The 12,078-nt window shown below is 39.0% G+C and overlaps 1 protein-coding gene across 1 annotated transcript in view; it reads right to left on the bottom strand.

Annotated features, from left to right (window-relative positions):
* The window catches only part of LOC106921480 (neurexin-2-like), a 39,183-nt gene extending 27,314 nt beyond the window's left edge, over positions 1-11,869 (bottom strand). The window contains exons 1-3 of the mRNA XM_088012596.1: positions 10,590-11,869; positions 8,712-8,732; positions 756-785 (exon numbers count right to left, since the gene is read on the bottom strand). Of these exons, the coding sequence (XP_087868722.1) occupies positions 756-785; positions 8,712-8,732; positions 10,590-11,298 (760 nt within the window). The 5' untranslated portion in view covers positions 11,299-11,869. The remainder of the gene's footprint in view (positions 1-755; positions 786-8,711; positions 8,733-10,589) is intronic.
* Between the last annotated feature and the right edge of the window lie 209 nt (positions 11,870-12,078).

Below are 12,078 nucleotides of genomic sequence, written 5' to 3'. Positions count from 1 at the left end.
AGCAAATACTTTTTCTTAGCATGGTAAACACATCTCAGAATTAATTTAGGTCATATTTTTTCCCAGTTTAGCAGCAGATGCATGTTTGCCTTCCAATGTTTTACTCTCACTGCTATGGCTTTATTTTAATTTAAGCGTTCTACAGAGTGTGAAAAATGATAAATAACAGCATTGCCAAGTGTGTATTACTGGGCTGCTAGCTCTTTATTAGCGAAACTCCCCAAGGTAAAGATTTCTCTTCCATTTGTGCTTTGAAATCCCCTGCTGATCAATGATCATAAGCAACTCACTGAGAAATCTGGGTAGTTTTGAAATGAAACCCTGAGAATGAAAAGTAGCAAAAACCTAATGCAAGAATCTATTCCTACCAGAATACAATTATCTGTCCTGATTGTTTTGAAAGTGCTAAAGCTACTTTTGGGATGTGAAACCTTTGCGCATCATCACTGAATCGTCTGAAAACACCATTAAACCAAACCAAATAAATTCTATTAGCATTAGAAGCATTACCTTGGCGTAAAACTGCAGAGATGAAGATGTTCCAGTAGATCAGTCAGTGGTCAGGACAAGGGTTTGACGGACAAATATTGAGTGAGTAGTGAGAATAACATGAGAGGAAGCATAAAATGAACAGGCAAGTATATGTAAAAAATAAACAAAAAGAGGAGAGGAAATATTAGTGCAGCACAGTAAACTGAATGATCTCTGGGTGTTCAGGTGGCTGGGAGGGAAAAGCAAAACAATAGACCCCATACCTTGGCGGTTTAACATCAGGTGCGCCAGACCTTGAGGGAAAGAACAGAAAAAAGGATACGAAAACAGGAAGTTCATAAAGAGGTTCGGGAGAACAAAAGCATTGTCACAATGTTGGACTGCAGTTTGTGACAGACATCCTTGGGGGTAGGTACGGATGTCAAAGTTCAAACTAAAATATAAGGGGAAAATTAAACTCAAACAGACAAACATCTCAAGGGAGGAGAGGGGAGGCAAGGAGAGAAAAAAACATCTTGACCGGCGCAACCCGCACAGGTAGTTGCTCACACAGATGCTTTTTTCTAATGGAACACATATTGTATGTTTACTAGATGCAGACGTTTGGGATGTGTTACTATACATAGAGGCTGCCGTGTATTGAAAACCCCTCGTATAAATAAACCGCACTCTGGTAAAGTTCATTCACCGATTTTTATTATGCTTTGCAGATGCATAGTTTATTTTTTGAAGTTCTTTGCAAATATATTCCTAGCCCTTCAACTTTTTAACCTTCCGGCATATTTAAAAAAAAAATGAATAGAAAAAATATATTTGTGTCATTTTATGAAGATTTTAGATGACATTTCAACACAGAGCAAAACCTAATGGTGCATTTAAAAACCTAGAAGGTGTGGTGTGTAGTTGTATTGATTTAACCATGTTCACTGAGGTTCATGTAAACGTTGGTGAACATCACTTTTCAAGTCTTGCCACAGAGTCCCAGTTGGACTTAGGACTGAATTTCGATTAGACTCCATCAACCAACTTTGCTTAAACCTGAGTCTTCCCAATGTAGCCCTCGTTATATGCTCAGGCACAATGAAATCTTGAAAACATTATTTTATCTTGTATTTAATTCTACCCGACTTTTCATCAGCTCAGACCAGCTTTCCTGTCATTCCTATAATAAAGTATTCCCGCAGCATAATGTTGCCACCACTATGTCCAACCCTGTGTTCTAGTAGTTCTAACCAGAGCTCCTTTGATCACCTTGTAAAGTAGTTTCATAACCTAACTTTGCTTTAAACTTTCTCTTTAATTTCATCCCTGATCTGTTGTGTTTTCTACTTCATGATGAAGTTTGCTCACTGTTGTCCACTTAAAAACCTCTGAGGCCTTCACTGAACAGCTGGGCTTAAAAGGCATGCCACACTTTAAGCATTTTCATTTGTTCCAAAAATTTAAACCATCTTCAAAATTACACAATCTTGTGTGTTGAGCTGTCAAATAAAATCTCAATGAAATGCATTACAGTTGGTTGTTGTAAACTGATAAAAATGCGCAAAAGGATGTGAATATTTTCTACAAGGCTCTGTATATTTAGACTTTGATTTAGCACAGCTCTATAAAAGGGAAGGAGTGACACAATTCATCCCAATGGGAAAGTAAATGCAAAGTAACGAGGCACCTTACTGCAGGCGACAATGAATAAAATCCTTAGAGGATTGCCATATGCAGACTACGTAGAGCAAAACGGTGAGAATTACATTCCTGTACGCCTCTGTTCTGTATCCCTACCTCTTCTGTAATGCACATACACATGTGAGACACAGCAACATCTCAGTAGGTCAGCTGAAAATTGCACGGCATACGTCACCTGCAACCGTGAGGCCACTGTGCCAATAAACACAAACGGCTCTCATCAGTGTGTTAGTGCTGCACAGTAAGTCATTTATATTACTCATTAATACTTACATTACCACTATTGTCCCATTTTAGTCATTAGTTAAAACTTTCAGAAGGGCCAGGTTGCAGAAATCTACTCACATGTACAGCTGAACAAGGCTATTAATGCTGCAGCTCTGAGTGTGGAATGAACATAATTACCCCTGGGAGGGTCCTTGCTTGCCAACACGTAGGCTTTTGATAGAGTGTGCCATCGCAAAGCCAGTGACTGAGCCTCTGCTCACTCACAGGATTCAGCCAAAGCCCAGTCTGCATAGCAGACAAAGAGCTGCTGTGTGCACCCACACTGCGGCTGTGCAATCTACATGACAGGCCAATCTATGCATCAACCGAGTCACCAGAAAGGGAGAGAGAGAGAGAGAGAAAAAAGTTGGCTTTTAGTCAGCTGCAAATCTCTGATATGTACAATCATCTTCCAGAAAACAAGCAATATCTGAATACATGACAGAATAAAGAAGGTGTGACAGAAGGGTTTTAGACTCTGGTGTTCAACGGTGGAATCACACCGAGTCAAACTAAATTGTACTGCAATGTGCTTTGTTGCTGCTTGGATGGCCTGCAGGTTGTTGTTTTTTTTTCTTTACTTTGCCTTCATTCTTATGCATATTGTACTTGCTTTTCACAAACCTACGAGTGATTCACGTTTTCTTTAGATGGCTGGGTTGTGTATGTACAGTACAAAGCTCTCTCTTTCACTCTCTCTCTAACTGCGACTGGATTAAGATCCAGTTGGTCTCCTCCTCCTCCAGCTTTTCTGCTACAAAGCTGAAGAAAGGTCTTTTGACCAAAACATTTAGCCTCCTCGCACCACCAGTTTCAGTAGTGCACCGGGCAACGAAAATCCGCATCTTTCTGAAACGCTGGCAGAGAAAACAGGTCAAGGTGGTTGCCTCGCGAACACACCAGTCGGTGAATTAAGTCTATGACGATATTTCGAAACACTCGTGTGGATTAGGAGAGGTGTCGTTCCTGCCCTTTCATAGAGGCGGCCAACTATTGAACGTGTGCTGCCTACTTTGCTGCGCCTTCCACCCAAATCTCAGTGAGTGGAAATGCAGAGATAACTGGCTCAGACCTGTAGAGTCCCAGTAGAGGAGAAAGACTGTGGAAATAAGCTGCCCGTCCCACCCATAATCTACCAGCTTTCTATTTTTAAATAAGAAGCAAACTAAACCGCTGAACAAAACTACTTTGCATCGCTACTTAGAATCCTTCTGACTTGGCCTTATAAAGGTCATTTGTTTTTATTGTCAGACAATGGAAAATAACCATTGTCAATTTCTAATTGAACTAGGAAGATGTAAATTGGCTGATTTTTTTTGTTCTGGGGAAGCTTCAGGAAATAATTGGTTTGGTTTGTTCATGTTCACATTCTGTGAATAAACATTAGAGATGCACCGAGAAATCGGATGGGAACTGGAACAGAATGATCGCCAACACGACCAACTGCTTTAAAATAAACAAAAAAAAAAAAAAGAAAAGTTTTTTCATGAATAAACAAATGCAGTAAATCTGCTACAAGGTTGCAAACAGCACAAAACTTTTCAGTGTGGAAGCTGTATCAGATGGAAGATTTTTTTCATTTTAGGGATGAGTGAGCAGCAAAAAGAAGCAACATAAAAGGAAACTATTATTTCTAGATCAAGTGATAAACTGCAGGAATTCTATCGCTGATTTAGAGTCCAATTAACAAATTTAGCAGTTTTTTTTTAATCGCTCTTTATATGCTGAGGGGTCAGTAGTTTCATATTCAACTATTTTAATGATCTATTGCAGGTTGAGAATGCACTCAACATGGGAAAGGATGACAATCTTTATACTATCAAATAAAAAAAAAAAAACCCCACATATTTCCAAAAGCACAACAAACAGGTTAGTGCTATCTCTCAATAAACATGTAAAGTATTTTTATATTCTAATATAACATAAAGGCAGAAAAAAGCTGATTTTCAATAACCAAATGAAACCCACTAATAGTATGAACTGCAAAAGGCCTTTACTCACTCATTTATTATTTCTTCCTGGTGTTTTTTCCAGTTCCATAGCCCTTCACTTTACTTGTCAGAGTTATTTATTACAATGATCAGTATTTTGATTATGCTAGACCCAGGGAGCTGGAACTTTTCTTTCAGGAATTATCTGTTAAATGTCACAAAAAAAATAAATACATTTCACATAAATGGCTAGAAATGCCTGGTAGATTTTTTAATTCTCAAAATTAAGGTATTAGTTCAACTTTATTTGAGTACTCAATGCAAAGGTTTGTTGCTTACAGTGTTTAGTTTACAATTAAGACAATTTAAAATGCCAATTCCAATCGGAAATAATCCACAAACTCTCCTCGGTGCATCTCTAATTCACATCCGTGTGCTTTGTAGGCATAATGTACATGAATAAAAAAAATAATCCTACCCAAAAACTTCTCTCTGCTTTGCTACAATATTCAAGTCCCAATTATAGCCAAAGCAGCCAATTCCATTACTAAACAGGACTTGGTGAACCAGTACTTTCTCAGTACTGGTTCTTTTTTACACAGCCAGAGGCACCAACCTTGTCACGGTAAAAGCCATCTTGGCACAAAATCTTTACTAGGTGAAAGAAAGGAATTGTTTTCGTCAGGAGCTAAAGGTAAAGCTCATGAAAACTAATAATCAATCAAAACATTAAGAGCATCATTGATTGTGGTTAGCAATGAAATAAGCTTATTTTGATTGGGGAATATGTCAAAGAGTTATTGCTTTTTGTAGCTGTGAAAATCATTTCCAAATCAAACAGTTTCTGCATTTTAAAATTATGGTTATTTTAATGAACCCTGCCTAATTACAGTTTCTAAACCTGTAAATAGAGAGCAGCTGGTTATGACTATGTAAAGTATTCACAAACAGACTGTTGTTTTCACATTAATAAATTAAGTTGATGATATTAACATAAATGTTTGGAATAATGTGAAAGATATAAACGGTCTCGATGCAATATGATCTGCGCAGAAATTTAGAATATAACAGAGGGAGGATCAAACATTTACTGGAAGAGAGATTTCAATTAAAGTAATGCCGTAGCACCAAGCTGGCTCTCTGGCTGTGAAAAATGGAACCAGTTAAGAACTGGCTCTACTTCTACTTCAACTGGTTTGGTGGAAAAAAAAAAAACAAACAAAAAAAAACCTGTTTCCACTGAGCAAGAAAGCTTTTCACCATTGTTCAATAATGTGAAATAACAGCGAAAAGCGAAGGGTATTCCTTGAGACATATTTTCTCCTGTTTTCCTTTTTTTTCTGTCTACTGCCAATCATGATTTTCTTTTCACCTTCATCCAACATTGTAGAAACGTGTATTTTTAATTATTTTTTTACTTTTAAAACTCTGTGCTTGAGGAGAAAATACTTTTTGGCATGACTACGTCAACTAAATACGATTTATTTCTACTTTTTATTGCAACATTACCCTTTTAAGATGTTCTATGTAGAGCATAAAAACAATTATCTCCAAACGTTTCGACAAAAAAATAAAGTGAAAACATTTGGGGATGTTGAAAGGCATCATTATTGTGGCTTTAATTAGCAGACATCTGAGAAGAAAGAGGCAGCACAGACGGATTAGGATTTAGCATTTTTTTTTTTTTTCCCCCCCCACAAAAAGTACAGCATTTAGGGGCTAATAGTAATGACGGATTAGACCAAAGTCACTGCTGCTCCAAAATGCAAGCCTATGTGTCCTTTGTCCTTCACAAACTTTAACACTTGTTTTGTCCACCCTCCAACTAAAATTGCATTATTAGCATGTGTTTCATATAAATATATATGTGTATGCTTAAGATATATATCTATATATATATATATATATATATATATATATATATATATATATATATATATATATATATATATATATTTGGAGTGATTTCTCTTTCCATTTGCCTCTTGTGGTGGCTTCCCTTATCTCTCGTTCACAGATCTCGCAGCACGTCAGAGGCTGCTGCACTGTTTCGCCAGCTGAGCAGGCTCCGGCGCGGCCTTTGTGGGGACAGATCAATGCGAGCCCGCGTGCCGCATAATGCAGACGGACAACTCAGAGGACTCACCTGCTAATCCGAGAGGTTTTCACCATCTTAGAGCAGCTCCTCAGACAAATAAAGACTACTCCTGTGCCACTTAAAAACACACAGCAAAGGCCAAATATAGCATTTGGGTTACCATCTTTGTCATCTCTGTTGGGAGTAGGCGATTTAGGTAATGCATAGATCGGTCTATTTCAGCTGATGCAAGGGCAACAGAGAAGACTGGCTCCTTCTCACAGACTGGTGTGAAGGACAGAAAAGAGGCATCTGGTGAATGTGGTTTCCCCCCCCCCACTCTTGTCAGTGTTGTTTTCATGCGTTCTGCAATGGGGGATTGTTTCCGTGTCAAGCTTTAATCCAATAAACATTCTGATGTGCTTTTTTTTTTTTTTTTTGCGCATGTCATTTGATATTCCTTGCAATTTAGCTGTAAGCAGAGTCCTGACATCTTTGCTCACATTAGTAATGATTAATGCTTGTTTTTGCAATTTGTGCAGAGATGAAACCCATTAAATGTTGCTTAAAAATAAAAATCACATATCTCTGTGACTAAGTGTTCAAAACAGCAGAGAATCTACACTAAGGCAACCATCTCCACACATTCTGTTCTCATGCTTTTTGAGCTCCACGCACCTGCAGAGCTTTGCTGAAGTGTCCGGAGCACTTCAACATTTTCGCATTTTGTCACATTACAACCACCTGCTTCTGTGTATGTTGATGAAATTTGATAGGCCAACACAAAGCACTGCATAAATGTAAAATTGAAAGAAAAGCATGTATGCTTTTCTTAAATTTCCCATAAAAATCTAAAAAAACCAAAACAAAACAAAAAAAACAAGTAACTGTCTCAGTATCCCTGCATAAAGACCAGGGAACTTTAAGAGCTGCATTTGTGTTTGTGAGGTTATGATTGTATGCAGTGACATACAGTCAAAGCTGTAATTGCTTAATAGACTGCAGAGTATTTTAATGGCTTCTTTTAATAACAAATAACACAAAATACTGTAAACTATTTTTTACTTAATATTGCCCATTCCTAAGATCTCTGCTACTCTACACAAAGGTTGACTCAATGTACCAGATTCATTCTGAAGGCGCTTGGCTATGCTGGCTTTTACTTCGAGTAACCCTAAATAAAATCAAGTCCAGGCCACAGTTTTTTTGGTTTTAGTTTGTGAAACAATGTAGAAAAACCATTGCAGCGTTTTTTTTTTCTGTTTTAGAAAAAAATGTTTTACTTTGTATTTGTAATGTGACAAAATGGGAAAACATTCCAAAGGTATGAATTTTTTTGTCTATTTTGCTGTCATATGGCAAAACTGTGTGTGCCAGAGGTAGGACTTCAGAAAACAGGTGTGTGTATGGGTTTGGCATCTTGTGTAAGCTACAGTGATTTATAACGTGCACCAGAGCAGCACACCTCATACTGGTCTCCTGAGTCCGTTGGCTGCCCTTTCACCAGAACCATGAGTCCTTACTGGGGGGGAGATGGATGTATCTCTCCAATGTCGACTAAACAAATCTCACAACTCACGCTCGATCTTCATTTCAGCTCGGTATGGGCACCTCATTAGAAACCAAAATGTAGTCAGTAGAAGTAGCACAAGATTTGTTTTTCCTCCCCCTTCATGAAAAGAAAAACCATCTTTCTAAATCTTATTACACACAAGTTGATTGTTGAGGTTTCAGTGATCAGTCATGTTGAGTTAAGTAATTTTGAGTCTAATACTGCACACATACTGACCTCAGCACTTAATGGGACGCTATACAAAGCAAACCGTATAACAGTAATTAAGATGTGAAAAATATGCCCTGCAGAGGCAGAAAAAAGAAGGATTCATAAATAATTGAACTGCAACTCTGCACTGTCATTTGCTCCTTTATGGAGTTTGTGAATGTTGTCCATATTGTGTGACACCCACGCACTCTGCAGACCTTTAGTCACCTTGAGCGCGCTGATTATGTACACAATGAGCGTTCAGCACATTAGGCGCTTTTCCCTTTTCGTGACCCTGTGACCGGCAATAGTATGTCTCAGCTCAGCTTAATTTGTTGGATGTTGGAACTGCAGTCCAAACTGAAAATAACAACCTTATAATAACCAAACACACTCTCTCACACAGTCATGCTAAGGTGATATCCTTTGCAAATAAGAACATCACCATAAAACAGGCCACGTTCTCCGTTTGCGCTCATTATCGGATGCATTTCCTTACCTTCGACTTCTCTCTGGACAGCTGCAGGGGAACAAAGAGCAGAAAACTGACGTTTACAATGTTGACAACAGAATAATACATGAAATGTGCATACCAAACCATGGATACACTGTGCTATGTTATATATTTTCTTGTTGTTGCTCTGAATAAGAAAATGCATGCTGGCTAAAACAATTCAGCCTTGCGCAGTGGGGTGTGATTTTTTTTTTGCCCATTATATTCACAGCAATAAAATGAATGCCCTTTAATGGAGGCATTGTATCACATCTGTGGCACATAAATGAATTTCAGACAATCACTGTTAAATTAAAAGGACCGCAGTTTGGGGATCTTTAGTATTTTAGACTATAAAGAAACCCTGTGGTTGGACCGCATGGTTTCCACGTCAGTCATATTTTTGATGACTAGCATTCATAAAACAGCAAACCTTGAGTGCAGAGTGGAAAGTATATTCTGCGTTTACGCGTTCCGCTCCGAGCTGCAGGAGCTTAAGAGCTCACTTTATAATGCTAAATTCTTTGCTCAGCGTTTTCCAGAAGAAGGAAATGACATCCATTTTGGGAGGCCCGTTAGATGTCTGAGCATTTAAAAAAGAAGAAGAAGAAAAAAAAAAAAAGATGCAAACACCGATCACATTAGACGGCTTAAATCCTCTGTCTTGTGAAGATAACTGCTTCACCGAACAGCCTGTGAGCACTGCTGGAGCATACTTTGTCTTGGATTGCTGTTAAGTGGGCTTTATTGATTATCCCCAGGAGCTCAATGAGAGTTTGAACTATATGTTTAGAAGGGGATATTAATAACATATTGGTACCATTTATGGGCCAAACAAATGCAGCTGATGGTAGCATCTGCCGTTTAGTGCAAAAGAATTACAAACGACGGCTCCAGTCAGAAGTCTGCATGAGCCCAACAGGGGCGTGTTTGTCCTGTTAACATAACAAACCACTCTTTTTTTTTTTCCCCCAGAGTGGAGTGAATACTAAACATACATCTTCGATGATTTTTAATTGAGGAGTTTCTCTAATCCACATAATCAAAGTAATATATACATATGAGCTAAAATTTGGCTGGTGCCCTCTTTGGAGAAACAAGTTTAGAACATAATTTGGTTTCAATCTTGCCTCATCTCAGCAGTTGCCTGAGTTGGAGCAACTAACCCAAACATTTGTAAAAACTGGTTTGGTCGGGAAAAGTCTTCCCAAAACTCTAACCTCAAACCTGTTTGAAAAAATTCTGAAACATACTTCAGAGCTGACTCCATACCAGAGAGGAAACCAATTTCAGCAATCAGAACTATATTGCTGATTCATTCCGTTTTTAAATTTTCCTTAAAAAATGAACACTAAACAAACATTGTGCGTGCATGTAAACAGTTGAGCATTTTTGTAGAAAAATGTAAATAAACAAATATAATTTGTTAAAGTTGTTTGCATAATCACTCCACCCTTGGAAAAAAAGACCTCAAGCTAAAAGTCCAAACTATCATCATAAGGATAACGTAAACAATGAACCAGTCAGCAAAACTAAAGACAAAAACAAGAATAATTCTGGAACACAGCATGTCAATATGATTTATGAGTTGCCCAATATGAAATCAGTGTGTTTTGTCTTTAGGCTGTAACACATCAAGTGCATCTGTATAACAGAACTGAAGATTAAAATTTATTTTCCTGGAGCAGATGTACCGTTTGAACATTTGGTAATTTCCAGCAGCTGTTGGCAAACTTATGAGGGACTCAGATTAATAATTGCGTGAGCCTCAAATTAATAGATTTTCTATGAATTTTAAAACAGTGTCTGGTCTTGCTTACTGAATGAAACTCCATCGAGCCTGTAAATCTTTTCACACATCTTGCAGAAAGAAGAAAGAAGTTTACACACCTTCTTGGCAGTACCTTCCCCTATAGCTGGTATTGATACATTCACAGAGGACCTCTCCTTGGCTGACAGAGCACAGGCCTTGGTTGCTGCAGGGCGAGTATGCGTCACATATATACTCCAAATCATTGTGCACGGCTTGACCGTCCAGCAGCACAGGCAGAGCATCTCCCACTTTCAAATTGGTTATAAAGCCCTGGAACGGGGGCTCGTACTTGACGGTGCTCGACGTCAGAGCGGAGAGACGCACATCGGGTGAGATCCCACCGACGTACAAGTCGCTGGCCACAACCATCTCTTTCCTCTTGGACTTCACCTCGGCCACTTTCTCCTCGTTGTCTAGCATTAATCGGGTCTCCCTGTAGTTGCGGGTGAGGAGGACTCTGTGCCAACGCTGGTCACTGACGTACGTCTCCATGTGGAGGGAGGCCGGCTCTGCGCAGTGGATGGTGAATCGCATCTGCAGCCTCCCCTCTGCGATCAGGAGCTCCAAGAAGTCGCAGTTCCCGCCATCATCCAGGTAGAGGACCAGGGCTTTGGTGATGTTGGTCTTCAGAATAAAGCTCAGCTCGCCTGTCGACTTAGCGTCCCACTGAGCATAGCGAGTCCACTGACCAGGTACCCCTTCGTATTCCAAGGCTACTCCTGTTAACACTAAACATGCTAAAAACAAAAAGCAGGAAACCTTGCGTTTACAGCTGCCCATGATGGTTTCTCTCTGCTTCCTATTGTTGGCGTCTGTGTGTTCTCCAATTTAATCAGGGAATGTTATCTAATGTCTATAATATTTTTGAAGTCACCATAAAATAGGCGGAAGGAAAAAAAAAAACAAAAAAACACTTAAAATCCTATGTGCAGCACAGTTTGTTCAGCACTGACTGCCTATCCTGATCTGTTTTTGCCATCTCTTGACAATCGAGGCGCATCTACTTTTCATCTGAGGAAGAGAACAAACAATGCGAGCGATCCACAGTACTGTGTGCTTCCTCGTCTTCGCCATCCAGTGACTTGGCCTCCATCCAGCACTGCTCCTGTCAGTTCTCCATGGGTTAGCTAGGCATGCAGCCTAGGTACAGCCTCCACTCTGCTCAGCATCCCAATATCCTAAAACATGAAAGAAGAATGTGTAATGAATTGCTGGAAGCATTATGAGCCTCTGATTGCACAAAAAAGGTAAATAATCTGCATTCATTACCAATACCGTGGCAAATGAATTACAAAAATCTAACAAATTATTAAGGAGGGAGATATGGAGATCAGGGTAATGTATTCAGAAATCAGCATTTAGAAGCTTTTAAGGGCAACTTTTAAAAACAAAGATTTTGACTAGTGAAAAGATGTTTTCCACTAGTAATGGGTCCTCTAAAATCTGGCAACCTACCACATCCCCTCAAATCAAGCAAACGGAGAAAGCAGCTAAAGTCAACTAATTTCCAAAACGATAGTGGGATGTTTGAAAATTACCCACAAAAATATGTTGGCACAA

This window comes from Poecilia mexicana, unplaced genomic scaffold (assembly GCF_051168715.1).
Source record: "Poecilia mexicana isolate PSO_F unplaced genomic scaffold, ASM5116871v1 scaffold_14, whole genome shotgun sequence".
NCBI classification, from domain to species: Eukaryota; Metazoa; Chordata; class Actinopteri; order Cyprinodontiformes; family Poeciliidae; genus Poecilia; species Poecilia mexicana.
Note: the sequence above shows the minus strand (reverse complement) of the source record. Positions and strands in the feature narration are given on the sequence as shown.